Here is a 15,313-nt window from a genome sequence, read left to right as displayed (position 1 = left end):
CTCCGAGTGGGATCTGAACCCTACCTGCAATATCCTGTGATTTCCCAAGGCCACATAAGGGACTGGAAATCTAGAATCAGCATAGGAATGAGATGCAACCAACCAAAAGATGCCTACAGGAGCAGAAACCCATCCAATCAGCCAAACTGTACTCCAGGAAGGCTAAGAGGGGAAAAGATGGTGGGTGGCTGCCGTGCCTTCCTCCTGGGTCTGGGTGACTCGGAGCCCTTTCCCACAACCAGCAAAGGCCAGGCTGCCGCTCAACAGTCAGAGTCTCAGTGGCATCGCAGAGTGAAGAGGAATGGAGAGGAGAAAGCAGGTGGTAACAGACCTCAGGGACTTCCTTTCAAGAAGCAAAGACCAAAATCACAACTAGTGAGGACCTAGCCATGACCTCTCTCAGAAGTAACAAGCACCCTATGGTTTACAGTGTGTAAGTGTACACAAACTCTCTCCCCAGCCACACTTTCAGACTGTGAATCCAAGTCTCACAATTAAACTACCGAACTGCATTCCTGCTAAGATAAAGACAATGGACAGAAATAGGATATAAAGGGTAATGCATTGCCTTCTGATACTTGTCTTCTAGGTCTTGACCAAGCAAAGCCCTCCGTACAATAATTACAAAGTTTCTGTAAGTGCTGTAGAGGACATTAATATGGACCCTGCGAGGCACATGGATCACTGCCACTCAACACCACCCTTGCTGCCAAACACTAAGGAAGGACAAGATTTCCGATTACTCTCCTGTTCCAGGTTGGTTACTCACCATTCCACCTGCACAAAGCTCTACACTGCCCCAGAGGTAAGCCATCTTCAGACTGAGCTCATCAAAAAGACCGTGGATTAACCCTTTAGCTCTCATCACTGGCCCTGACCCTGACCCCGAGAAGCAGGGACTGTAACCACAGCCCTTGTTATAGAGTACAGCCAGTGATCCTCAACCACTCCCCCCACATCCTAATTTAGCCAGGATATTGGATGCAGATAAGTCCAATTAGTCTAGGTGTTTTTTAGCTACAAACCCAGTTCCTATTCCTGCTCATCCCAACCAGCACTAATCAAATCCTTAGCCCACAACATTTAGGTATTCGCTCCTGCCCACCTGTGACTCACCTGTCAACTGAGAGGGGATGGTATTGCATTGTTGTGTAACCACGCCCCTCACAAGCCCCTTTAAAAGGCTGGTGAAGTGGTGCGTGCTCTCTCTCCCTATTTCTGGTCCAGTGCTTCTGTTACTGTAGCACCTGGACTCTTGACTGACCCAGGACAGGTACCCTGAGCATGGTCCCTGTGTACTGCTTGGACAGGACAGTGGATATAATAATGTTGTTTCTGGTCTGTGTGCCATCAGGAGCTCCAGGAGAGGTGAGGCCTGGCAGTAGTGGAGTGTGGGCAGAGGTGGAATGTCTGCTGCTTTGGAAGTGTGTCCAGGTTATTCATTACATGTCTCTCATATTGTTGGAGAAGCTGAGACATAGGTCTTCAGCTTAATGGATGGACTTGAGGTAATGACCATTTGTTTCTCTTGGGATTATGTTGGATTGTCATATGGACTTGTGATCACCAAGCTTGGTTAATAAAGACTCCTTAATAAAACCTTAGACATGTCTGATGTGATCTCGCTCGCACCCCGCAACACCCTCAGCAGGTGAGATGCTCCAGGCCGAGGGTGCTGGGACAGCAAGGCAAACCAGATGAAGCACCAGCCATGACATGAGCTTCCCTTTCCCAGTGCTGGCAGGCTCTTCATCTCGAACGCTCACGCACATGCTGCTTATGCACGGCCCTCCAGTCTCCATCTCCCCACCCCTGGGGGTGTCTTGGACTTTACTTGCCAAAACAAAGGATTTGAGGCTCAAGGAGATTCCGCATTAGGCTCAAAGTGGCACAGTTAAAATGAGGAAAGCAGGAATTCTTCTAAACCAAGTTTTCCAATAAAAAGCCCCTGCTCTCCCAACCATGCCATGCCACCTGCTACCCAAAGCCTCAGCAGCCCCATCACAGGTCCAAGGCCATATTGAGTCAGAGCCAGCAATAGGTTCTAAAATTGATCGGTGGGCTTCAGTCAGTGTGAAAAAATAAAACAGAGCAGACTAACAGGCAGAGCAGATCAGAAAGCATTGTTTCACAGACATACATGTGAGCTGCGTACTGATGTAAAACGTGCGCGCACGTGTGTGTGTAAACTCTGAAAGCCTCTGGTTGTGTGTGTATATGTATGTGTGTGTGAACTCTGAAAGCCCCTGGTCCAAGGGTGCTGGCTCGCAGACCCAGTGTGTGTGTGTGTGTGTGTGTGTGTGTGAACTCTGAAGGCCTCTGGTCCGAGGGTGCTGGCTCGCAGACCCAGGTTAGAAGTCCTATTAAACGGCTGGGGCTCCTAAGGGCTTAGCTCTCTCCGCTTCAACAACACCAGGGAACGGAAGACAGGAAGCTCCTTCTCCAACAAGGCAGAGGCTCCCGAAGACCCAGCCGAGGGGGAGGAAGCTGATTATATAATTACACACCTCCTTCCAGCCGCCCCAGCCCATCAAGTAGATAGTATGGTTTATTTTTTACAGCGCTAATTATGTAATTATCCATAACGCTAAATCAGTTCCACCTGATTCAGACTATCACAGGTTTCCTGAAACACTGGTTTGTTTATTATCTTTTGAAAGAGCACTAAACTACCAATCACCAGGTAGGTAAAAAGTTTAAAGCTGATGAACTTTTCTGGGAAAAGATCTCATGTCAAATAGAACATCTACACATACAATCTATGAAGTACAATATACATAAATGAATACAATCTATGAAATGCACCATGGCGCTTCTACACAGCTCAGCAGATACATGCTCACCTTTTTTCATGTTTCTTAAAGTGACCTCCTTAGAATAGTAACGCCACACTGGATATTTTCACAAAAAAAGTTTCGCTGCAATAGTTCAGTTCAGTTGTTCATTGTAGCACTCCTTCTGATGTGGCTTTCATCCCAGTGACCCCTGGGAACATAGTGCAAAGGTGAACAAGCTACCGATCCTGCGCTGAAAGAGCAGGCAGGTGATGGGGGAGATGGAACCCAAAAGACTGCGGCTCCCATTCAACTGCGTGCCAGCCCCACAGGAAAGGCCGTTGCTCCGGCCACCAGCCACCACCTGCCATGGCTGCAGACTATCCTGAATGGTGCAGCAGGCTCCTATGACAAGCCAGAGACTCAAAGAATACACAGAACAGGGCCAGGAGAAAGCGTGTAACTGCAGACCTCTGGTCTCTAAATCTTCCAAGCTTCCAGACACAGACAGCCAACACCTGCGAGGAAGAGCTGCAACTCGGCTCGGCCTTCACCTTCCAGTCCTGCTTCCGCCTAACCTCCAACCTTTGACACCACCCCTTTCCAGAGGTTACATTCCTCTGTCCTTGAGGATTCTGACTTGCTCTTCCTCTCTGGGTCTCAGTACTCCCTACTTTAACAGGAAGCCCAAGTCAGGAACCTGAGAATACAGCAGTGCCCTGACAAGGCCCTAACACAGCAAGCCCACGGCCCCTCCAGAGCGGTGGTTCAAATGGAGCTGCAACACCATCCTCTTCTCAGACCCATCTACAGCCACAAGTCGAGGTCCTTCGTGCCCTACCTGCAGTTACTTTCCCTGGTGTAGAGACCATCTTCCTACCCATCACTATCTTCTGCAGGTACCACCATGCACTTCCTACAGGCTCTCCCCAGAACTCGATGTGATGCGTAGTGTGAGCGGTACCAGACCCCTCCCAGCACCACAGGTAATTCCAATGTGTGCAGAAGCAACCACCCACCTCAGGATGGCCTGGGGTGTGCTGCGGCCTCTCTCCTGAGGCCTGGGAACCACTGAGGAAGCCAGCACTGAAGGATGGGGCCACCAGGTAGACAGGCCAGATGCAGCCCACCCTGAGCTCCAAGGGTTTTGTGGCCAGGTTCCAACTGCCTGACTGGAATGCCCCTGTCAAAGTACAAAGCAGTGGGAAAGCCTAGTTTCATTTCCCCAAGAGCCTCTCCGAGTCACTGTGTTCATGGTGTCAGACTTGGCCTCTTACTTCCTGTCCCACATTTGCCTTCTGGAGTTTGACTTTCAGCACTCCCCAGGAACACTCCTTAAGGGAGACACTGGAACTCCTGCCACAGAAAAACAAGCAAAATAACCTGCTAAAGGGAGGGAACACGGAGGCTCCTCACCTGTGTCTCAGACAAAAGTGAAGCTGATTTCATGAAGACAGAAGATACCACAAGTGAACTAGGAACTTACAGAATAAATTCCCATAGCTCAATTTTGATAAAAGTCAAGAAAATGACTTGGAATGAATGAGGAAAAAGTGAAAAAAAAATCACCAATTACTTGCTCACAGACTCCAGCAGTGAAGGAAAGCAGACAGGTTGCAGGAGTGGCTTAAGGAGAGGGGCTCTGGGCCACAAAGCCCGGTATTGTGGGTCCTGGCGAGATGACCAGGACAAGAAACAGAAAGGGGCACTGACATGACCAAGGATGCTAGCATGTTGGGACACACACAGAGAGGGAGGCACACTCATGACAGAAGACAGGACACAAGGATTTGAGAGTTGGAGATCATTACACTTTCCTTTTGTTTCATTTCTAATGAACTAGAAGGAAAGCTGCAAATACACTGTTCCACAAATGATGTCTGCGAAGACGGCACTGAGTAATGTCATCCTAGAATACTCACTGCTCATTTCAACTATCTCAAAGAAAAAAACCAAGTCTTGTGATTTTTCAAGACCAGTGCTTTTTTCTCTCCCTTCAAGAGACCAGCATAGAGCCCAAGGAGGTCCCTGTTCTCTCACTGCCCGCGAAGCACGGTGTGTGGGTCACCTGGTGGCACCCACAGCCTTCTGCACTGCGGCTGAGACCCTCAGGGTCTCCAACCTCCGACTCCTTCAGGTTCAGCTACAGCTGCATGTGGCTTCTCAAGGCTTAACCCAAGTACCCATGACAGTCTGCTAAGAACAAACAAGCCTCTTCACACAGAAAACTCGCAAGCACGACATGGAAGATCGCTGACATTCCCACAACCCAGGTACGCAGTCAAAAACAGTACTCAGAACCCATGCTGCCTCTCTCCGACAGTCTTCCCCCTTCATCTCACATTTTGTAAGCCTTGTACACGATTCAATCCTCGGTTATTCCAATTCAAAATGAAATTATTCACTTGTAGGCACAACATTCAGAAATAAACGGTTAACAAACTCTCCTGAACTCTCAATTCAATTAGTGCTCCTTATAAATAATCAATTGACGATGACAAAATACTTACGCTATCCTTGCTGGCCACTGGGTAGATTAGCGGTGCACTGGGGACAGCGAAATGCGAGCAACCTTGGTGTCTCAGGTGGATGGGCCAGGCCCTGCAGGAGCTGAGACAGGCACTGTGCTCCTGGGCATGATGGGGCCAGGTCAAACTTAACCGCCCAGTCACAGGTTTCAGAACTGCAACTCCAGCCTGGAAAAGTCCTGTTCCCTTTCCTCTCAAAACATCCTTCTGCATTTTGAATAAAGACGCCTTGGCAGAGAGCATTCATGGGGCACCGGGAGCTGTGGGAGGCCCGTGGATGGCAGTGGCTGTGCACACACCTGACTCCCGAGTTATGGGCAAGGCTTTCCCGGTCAAATCACACCTGCTCTAATGGCTAGTCTTCACCAAACAGCTGAAAATATCCTAACAAGTAACTTCACTTGGCAACCAAAACCATTCACCAATCCTTGCAACACTTGAACGCTGAGATTCCTGTCAAGAAATTCCACCTTCCTAATTAGACATTCAGTTTCTTTAGAACATATGAGAAGATTGTTTTTCTGAGACCTGCAGAAAAGTTTATGCTAAGGAACATTTCTTTCATGTCACAAAATGCTTTTTTAAATCATTTTTTTTAATTTAAATAAACTTCAGTATAATCAACAAAATAATTTGAAAATTCAAATATTTTAGGCTGTATTTAATCTTTTGGGAAGTCAAAGCTCATCATAATATATGCTAACCAGGGTATCTTCACACATGGAATTTCCACTGGCTTCAAAAAAAGAAAAAAAATCAGAGTAGAAAGGAGTACTAAGTAGTGGTTTCACTTTTGTCTATTTTAGACTTGATTATAAAATCAAGATATCCTGTTCAGAAATTCTCCATGAGAAAAGGCCCACATAAAGTCTGAAGTCCTTAATCAATCCATTAAGCGTCCTGTAAGAAGCTGTTATCACAGGAAGCATCTGAAACTCATTAGCAGAAAGGGGAGAAAGACTTAATGAGCACAATTGGAAACGCTGCCCGAGTGTCCTTCCTCAGAACAGCAGGCCTGGACCTCCGGATGTGTGCACTCTGCAGTTCCAGTTTTGTGCAAATGTATTAGCTCAGTATTCTTTCATGTACACATCAGCTGCTAAACATGATTTCACTTTTAAGATTTATTTATTTATTTATTTATTTATGGAAAGTCAGATTTACAGACAGAAGAAGATACAGGAAGATCTTCCATCCACTAGTTCACTCCCCAAGCAGCTACAATGCCCAGAGCTGAGCCAATCTGAAGCCAGGAGCCAGGTGCTTATTCTGGGTCTTCCATGTGGGTGCAGGGTCCCAAGGCTTTGGGCCGTCCTCTACCGCTTTCCCAGGGCACAAGCAGGGAGCTAGATAGGAAATGGAGCAGCCAGGACACGAACTGGCGCCCGTATGGGATCCTGGCACAAGCTGTAATGGGGCGCTGCCACTGCTGGCTCACACCCACTTGTCAGATTAATTGACAGCGGACAGGGAACGGAAACAGTTTCCGCACCCCGCCCTTCCCACATCCCCTCCCACCATTAAAGTTAATTGTAGGTGCAAAAAGTGTACCCTGCTCTTCCTTGAGCACCATTCAGAACTGAGAGGGTGGAAATCACTCCCGAGGTTGCACGCACCTGGCCCCTCCTGCCTCCTGTAGTGCTACTTCAGGTTAGTTAACTGTAACTTTGGGCTCTGGTAACTCCCTTCCTGTACAAAACTTGTTTGTACTGTGTGGCTCTCAATCTGGTGGATGAGAGCTTAAAAACCCCTGACTTTTGCCACTTGGGGCAGTGGCTCCTGGAGTGTAGCAGGAGCTGCTGTCACCAAGCCTGGAAAATAAAGACTCCTGCTAACATCCCACCCTTGGGTCCAGTGGGATCTCTCTCGTACTCCGCTACAATGCAAGGCAAGGCCTTCAGCGACTAAGCTACCATGCCGGGCCCATGATTCCACCTTTGATTTAAAAACAAAAATTGTTTCAGCTGGCCTACACAGCAGTTAAGTCACTGCTTGGACCCACATTTCCCATCAGAGTGGCTGGTTCAATTCTTAGCTACCCTGCGTGAGATCTATCTTCCTGTCAGTGCACAGCTGGGGAGAGAGCAGGTGAGGACTCAGGGACTTGGGCCCCTGACACCCCCATGCAGACCTGGATAAAGTTCCTCCTTCCTCCCTGGTAGGTTCAGCAATCATTTAGACAGTCAACCAGCCGACAGAAGATCATTCTCTTTTTCTCTCCTTCCCCATCTTGCTTCCTTTCAAATAAAATGAAAAATTTAACGAATTTTGGAAGCAACTATGAAGAATGCGTTGTTTAAAAAAAAAACCCTGAACATTAGAGCTATAGAACTATACATAAAGGAACGTTGCTGATATATTTAACTCACTTCTGAGTTGAGATTCAAATAGTGATAAGTGTCTTGACAAAGATTAATAGTCAATCGCCTATCTGGGCTGATTTAACTTGATTTCTCTTCAGTCCGCCAAGGAGAAGAGCACAGAGGATCCCGGAGGCGGGAATGACCTGGGAAGCTCTTCAGGCTCTTCTGGGCCTGACGCATTCTCTGGATGTGGTCAAGAATACCGTCAGGTACAAAGGGACCCAAAAAAGAAAGATGACCCAGCAGCTCACGGCTTCCAACCCACTGCTGGCTCCCTGGCTCACAGCAGAGCGCAAACTGCAGGAAGACCCCCAAGTAACAGATTGCATAAAACAGCTGAAATGGCTTGAGGGTCACATCCCTGCATGGGCCTGCAGACAAGTTCTAAGAAGTATAAACAATCACTTCTGTCCTTCACAAAAGCAATACAGCATGTATGGTAAATACTCCATCAGCACCATAAGTCTCGGTTGTACTGGAATTGACGTTCTAATATCCCGCTACTCCATGGCAAATGTTTGCACCTTAAATTAAATAGGATTAGAGTTTACCTTGTCATAATTCCATGGGAAAAACATAGAAGTGGAGTTAGGGTCTGCTGCACAATTATTTTCTGAAAAACATCACATTTTCTATCAGCACTAGACTCCTTGGCTCAAAATAGAGCCAGCAGGTCGTGGATAGCTGTCCACGTGCCCGCTTACTTTTGAGTGTGGTGGGCATTCTGGTGGACAGGCACTCCGGCCACAGTCACACCCCCAACACCCAAGCCTGACCATCTTCCCTTCTGCTCGTCACATTGGTCAGCATGCCCTAAATGTGCCAGTCGCTTCAGAGAGACGCTTGCTAACCGTGTCTGAGGACAGTGGCTTGTCACTCACTCCACCGTAAGAAACCGTCATGTTTTGGCTGTCTGAGGTAGCACCCGTCCAGGAGGTCAGGAGTGTATGTGAGGCCTGCTCACCCTGGAAACGCCTTGCTATGACTCTGCGCCTTCACAACAGGACTCACCTCGGGCTGACCGTGACTTCAGGCTTGGGGATGGTAATGAGAGGTTGTTTGTGGTTGGGGCCTTGTTCACTGTAATACTCCACCTGCCCTGGGCCAGGGGGAAGAAACCCCGATCAATGAGCTAGGACATCCTAGGACAGAAAATATTTTTTCTTCCCAGTAGCATATGCTTGCTATTTTTATGAGCCTATCTTTTTCATACTTAAAAATATATATAAGGTTCAGCCTGAAGCTGTAGAGACATGAGGATAGTAAATGAATAAATAAAATATGCTCCCTACTCATTTCTGAGGTCTCTGTAAAAGGAATAACAGGACTTTTGGTAATGAATCTTCAGGTGGGAGAACCCAAATTTCAATAACATAAAAATTAGGGTCTTGGGCCTGGCGTGATAGCACAGCAGTTAAAGTTCCCGCCTTGAGCCGCCGGGATGCTATATGGGCACTGGTTCTAATCCCGGCAGCCCTGCTTCCCATCCAGCTCCCTGCCTGTGGCCTAGGAATATAGTCGAGGACGGCCCAAAGCCTTGGGACCCTGCACCCATGTGGGAGACCTGGATGAGGCTCCTGGCTTTGGATTGGCTCAGCTCCAGCTGTTGCAGCCATGTGGGGAGTGAACCATCGGATGGAAGATCTTCCTCTTTGTCTCTCCTCCTCTCTGTATATCTACCTTTCCAATAAAGATAATTTTTTTTTTTTAAATTAGGGTCCAGAGCGGTATCTAGTGGCTAAAGTCCTCACCTTGCACACCCTGGGATCCCATATGGGCACAGGTTCTAATCCCGGCAGCTCCACTTCCCTTCCAGCTCCCTGCTTGTGGCCTGGGAAAGCAGTGGAGAATGGCCCAAAGCCTTGGGACCCTGCACCCGCATGGGAGACCCAGAAGAAGCTCCTGGCTTCAGATTGGCTCAGCTCTGGGCACTGAGGCCATTTGGGGAGTGAACCAGCAGATGGAAGATCTTTCTCTCTGTATCTCCTGCTCTCTGTATTTCTCCCTTTCCAATAAAAATTTAAAAATACATCTTTAAAAATTAGTACATGCCAATTCAAAGTATAAATGTACTGGTATCTGAATTACATTAATCAAATGGCAAAATCTAACCCCCACCCTAACCCTGAAAATGACTGAAAATTTCATAAATGAAGAAGCTAGAGACAAAAAGCTAAGAAACAAGTTCTATAGGAAAGTAGTCCCTTCTTCCAAGCACTTGTTAACACTGTTTCCCAGTGACTACTGCGCATCGGTGTCAACACTAGCAGAGTGAACCCGCGCAGGCTAAGCACCATGGACAACATGCTTGTCTCTGTGCTCTATTCTCTCCATTTTTATTCACCAGTGAGTTGATGCAGAATCTTACAAAGTGTTTCTAAAGTCTGGTAGCTATTTTACAATAATACACACACATTTTGAAGGTTAATGATTAATTTTCATCAAAAAGCTGTCTAATTAGAATAGAGCTTGTGTTTCCACACCCATTCTCAAGTTGTTGCTTTGTTACTGTTAAAGAGGCTTTGAAAAGGACTTTCCAACACAGGCTCATGCTGACTGAACAGACCAACTGTTGGATCACATTTTCCAATCCTGGTAAATGGTCACCTTTTAATTATCTATACCCAAAAGCCTGTTTTCAACACTGCGGAAGAAATGATCACTCCTCCCAGCTGCGGCAGGCCCAGGTCCAACAGCAGGTTTTTTTTTTTTTTTAATACATCTGACATATTTAAAGTTTTTGACTGTATCCTTCACAAGGACTATAAAGGAAAAAATGATATGTTGATACACTCACCTCCACAGGAAGACACGTCTGTTTGTGGGCAGATGGTCTTGGGTGTGCTGCCATAGTCCCATTTTTAATTTGCAAATGCGTTTTGCACATGTAGCCATCAGAACAGTCCTGTGTTCCACCACCAAAGAATATATAAGAAAATCCTGGTTATTTTAAGAAATTATCTCAAGAACTGTATTTTCTCTTAACTTGAAAATCAAGAAATGAGAAATGGAGCATCTTAAGATAAAATGATAGAGACTAAGTTAACACACTTGCACACAGTAGGTCTTCAATACAACAGAAATTTTATGTACTGTCTTTGGTTCTCCACATTCAGTCATTCAGTCCTCCTCTCTGGACCACAGCACACCAGTCAAAGAGCAGAAGTGGAAGTTGAAAGCAATGGAAAAACATCTATGCTTGCAGCAATGTCTTGTCACATAAGAATACTGATTTTTAAAATTCTGGCATAGAGGGATTGAAATTTTAGGAGGATTTACAACAGATCTTAAAGCTGGAAGGGATCTTCCTTCTCTCTCTCTAACAAAATCTCTATTAAAATGTCGCAGAAAGAGGACGAGGTGGTTGGCATCTGCTGAGGGCTCCTCCTTCCCTCTTACGCACAGCACTCTGGGAGAGCTGCATCTTAGACGCTGTTTCACTCACTGGTTCTACTTCTGCTCTCTGGAGTTTGATTCCTTTTGATACAGGTGTTCTTCAAATAACTGACAACAGTTACTCCCACTTTCAAACAGGCCCTACAAGGCACAGTGCACAAGGCCTCTGCCTCCTGTATTCCTCTCCTATTCCTGTGCTCGTTCTTTAATATAATGACGGATGACATTCATCTAATTATGGCCAGTTCCTTTTCTAAAAGATACATTATTTTTATTGGAAAGGCAGATTTATAGAGAGGAGAGACAAACAGAAAGATCGTCCATCTGCTGGTTCACTCCCCAAGTGGTGTGAACACCACTCCAACAGCAAGAGCTGAGTCACTCCAAAGCCAGGAGCCAGGAGCTTCTTCCCGATCTTCCATGTGGGTGCAGGGTCCCAAGGCTTTGGGCTATCCTCTTTTGCTTTCCCAGACCACAAGGAGGGAGCTGGAAGGGAAATGGAGCAGCCAGGACATGAACTGGTGCCCATATGACATGCTGGCACTTGAAGGGGGAGGATTAACCAATTGAACCATCACACCTGCCCCCAAGTTCCATTTTTTAAAATATAAGTTCATATGTAAGATGTGTTTTTTTTCTCTCTCTCTCTTAAGATTTATTTTACTTTTACTTGAAGGGCAGAGATGCAGAGAAGGAGAGATGATGAGGAAATTTTCCATCCACAGGTTCACTGCACAGATGGCTGCAATGACTATAGCTAGGCCGATCTGAAGCCAGGAGCTTCTTCAGGGTCTCCCACCTGGGTGTAGAGTCCCAAAGACTTGGGCCATCTCTGCTGCCTTCGCATGCCATAAGCAGGGAGCTGGAAGGGAAGTGAAGCAGCCGAGATACAAACTGGCACCTTTATGGGATCCTGGTGCGTACAAGGCATGGTTTTTAACCATTAGGCTATTGCACCAGGCCCTGGCATTCATATTTTAACAGAATTAAAAGAGTAACAACTGAGGAAGAAGTGGTTACTTAATCTTCGTATCAGAAAAGGGTTTTTAGATACAGAGCCACAGACATACATGGGAGCAGCCCCAGGAAGATGGAGGCTGTCGTGGTGCACTCTGTAGCCAAGGTGTGCCGGGCAGTGCCATCAAGGCTCTTCAAGAGAGCCCCAAGAACCCCTATTGTGAAAAAGTTACACATGCATTTCAAGATTTTTTCGCCCCTAAATAAATGTATTTTCCAATTGCCCTTTTCCATGAACTTTGTGAAGTGTACTTCGGGAAGAATCCAGGAAAGAGTTCTCACTGTGTGCTTCAGAGAGAGCATGGCCCTGCCAAGACCTTGCTCTCAGACCTGCAACTCTGGAACTGGGAGAGAATGAACTTCTGCTCTCTCGGTTCTCCAGATCCTGGGACGCCTCCGTCAGCCTCAAGGAAATTAGCATAGTCCTGTACTGTTGAAGAGGTGCGGAAGCACCACGACCATGCCTCACAGGAGGCAGAGTTCCCAGGCCCCAGCACTCACTTCTGACTTGCTGGAGGAACTTGCTCTGAGTAGCTTAAAACTCATCCCTACCTATACTGTGAAATGTCAGATGTTCAGTACTATGACTTTTAATTATCTCATTAAGGCCATGCATTTTGTAGATAGTTTCTGCTTTCCATCCCTGGGGATGGAAAGTTCTCTATCATCCAAGCACAAATCACACCCTCTGCAGCCTAGCAACACTGAAATCCTTGTATTTGGCAACATAAATTCCAACCCGGCTCTGACCGAGCAAAGTACACGGGCTGCCTCTGGCCATCCCTGGGGCTGAGGCTGCTGCTGCTTTACATCCAGCACCCAAGCCCTCTTGGAGGAACAGCTGCCCATTTTCCTGGAAGGAACCCCTCTGGCTCCACCATCCAGGTCAACATGGCCTCCTGCTCCAGCAATGGACACAGCATACCCTTTGGCCAGTTTCACTGGCTTCCGACTCTTGAAAAGACAAGTCCTCTTTAGTCAGCTGATGAGATGCAATTTAGGACTTATTTCGGGGAAAGAGGGATTGTTCCCTTTGCTGCTGGATGTGAGCGACAAACATGGAACATCCTGACAGCTACCATGGAACTATATGGAGCCAGAGGGGAAAGCAAGCTCATGAGATTCGGGGGGGCTGGATTCCGATTTTGCTAACCATACCAGATCTGGTTACACTAATCCTACTTAAAGCTGGTTTTACCAACCCTGATGCTGTTTATACTAACCATACCTGAGGCTAGTTTACCCATAAATTCTTTAGTTACAAATGCCAAAGCGACTCTGTCGAAGCCCATCTGGCACCTGACTGTGCGGAGACTGCCTAGTCAGTGGTCTTCCCCCACCACCACATCAAACCCTACTTCCTGGCACCTGCCCAGCCATGGCCTGGCCCTCTGTAACCACCATTAGTACTGCAAATGAAACTGCTCCATCTTTAACTACACTTCAGCTTGTTCAAACTTATTGCTCTCCACCCACCACAAAGCAAGCTGCCTCACTCTGTTACTAGAGAACAGAAATTAACAGGAAGTCCACACGCTATAACAAAGATACCGTAAGTAACATCACTTCTCAACTCTCCCAGTTATCATGTAGAATGCCCTTGACTTTATTGCAGAATAAGAAGTAAGAATTTAAATGAGATGTGCTAGATGAAAACCTGGAGAATAAATGCATTTAAATATGACAACACAAAAAACGGATCAATTCTGCCATAGAGAAAGATTCTTTACACCATAAACTCCAAAGACACATATCAAGGGACCAGTACTGTGGCATAGCAAATAAAGCCACAGACTGCCATGCCAGTTTTGGCTGCCCCACTTCCTGTCCAGCTCCCTGTTAATGCGCCTCAGAAAGCAATGTAAGATGGCCAAGTGCTTGGGCCTCTGCCCCCACAGAAGACCCTGGCTTTGACCTGGCCCAAGTCTGGCCACTGTGGTCATCTGGATAATGAAGCAGCAGAGACAAGACCCCTTTCGCTGTTTCTCCTCTGTCTCTGTAACTCCACCCTTCAAATTAATATATATATATATATATATATATATATATATAAATATTTTTTTAAAAAGACATATATCAAAATGTAAAAAATAATTCTTTTTTTTTTAGTTTTAAAGCAAGATTTATTAGAAAAGCTGAGAAAGGAGGCTCCCGTCCTAGTGACAGGAAGGGACTTGGAGATAGAAAGAGACTCTAGTCCTCTGCATAGTGGCAGAAAGAAAAGAAAGAAGACCGCAAAAAACAATTCTTAACACACTATAGAAAAGAACTAGTTTCCTCAATACTTAGATTTAAATTTCCTCAAAATATAAAAAGTTCCAGTAAATCAATAAAAGAACAAGGAGCTTTTAATGGGAAAATGAGCAATGGATCTGTAGATAGTTCACTAAAAATGAAATACAATGGATAAAAATATGTTCAATACTCAAAAGGAAAATGAAAATTAAAAAGTCTCTGATAACATTTTTTAACCTATCAGATTGGCAAAGATCAAAGAGAATGAAATACATGGTGTAGATGAATACATGGATAAAACAGACAAGCACTCTCACACATCGCTAAGGGCAAGGGAGTTTACATCTCTGTAACTCCTTGGAGAGCAAGTTGGCAATGACTAACAAAATTAAGAATGCATATACCTTTGACCCAAAAACCCGACTTCCAGGAGCTTATCTTTCACATCAGTTGCACAGGTAGAAAATAAAATTTATACCATGATATTTATCAAAGTATCGGCTTAGTAGTATAAGATGGGAAAAAATCCAAGCACCCATCAGTGTGGATTGGTTACACAAGTTATGGTATATCCCAATAGTGGTTACATAAGTTATGGTATATCCCAATAGTGGTTACATAAGTTATGGTATATCCCAATAGTGGAATGGACCCACAAACACACATACACTAACACACACACACATAAAATAAATTTTATAAGTTCTGTGTCAAAACACAACCAACATGCATCATTAAGCATTATTTTCAGTGCAAAATACAATGCTTATACATAGGCATTTTACCATTTATTTAAATGTAAGTACACACATTGTGTATGCCCTGAATTTTACTAGAAAAGTACCCCAGAGCCTAGTAATGACTTCTGATGGCCTGGATAAGGAGGGTTGGGAGCCTGACCTTAACTGGGGATCCTTTTCCCCTGGATGCCCCCAGGCTAACATACTGCAGCAGCACACGCTAAACTTGAACTTGGAGGGAGAAAAACATCCTGTCGGCC

General features: G+C 45.8%; 1 protein-coding gene across 2 annotated transcripts in view; it reads right to left on the bottom strand.

The window, feature by feature from the left end:
- The window catches only part of ATG10 (autophagy related 10), a 169,501-nt gene that overhangs the window by 109,516 nt on the left and 44,672 nt on the right, over window positions 1–15,313 (bottom strand). For both annotated transcript variants that reach the window (XM_058656325.1, XM_012927310.3), the window contains exon 3: window positions 10,463–10,570. In XM_058656325.1, coding sequence (XP_058512308.1) covers window positions 10,463–10,570 — 108 coding nt within the window. The remainder of the gene's footprint in view (window positions 1–10,462; window positions 10,571–15,313) is intronic.

This window comes from Ochotona princeps, chromosome 28, assembly GCF_030435755.1.
Source record: "Ochotona princeps isolate mOchPri1 chromosome 28, mOchPri1.hap1, whole genome shotgun sequence".
Taxonomy (NCBI): domain Eukaryota; kingdom Metazoa; phylum Chordata; class Mammalia; order Lagomorpha; family Ochotonidae; genus Ochotona; species Ochotona princeps.
Note: the sequence above shows the minus strand (reverse complement) of the source record. Positions and strands in the feature narration are given on the sequence as shown.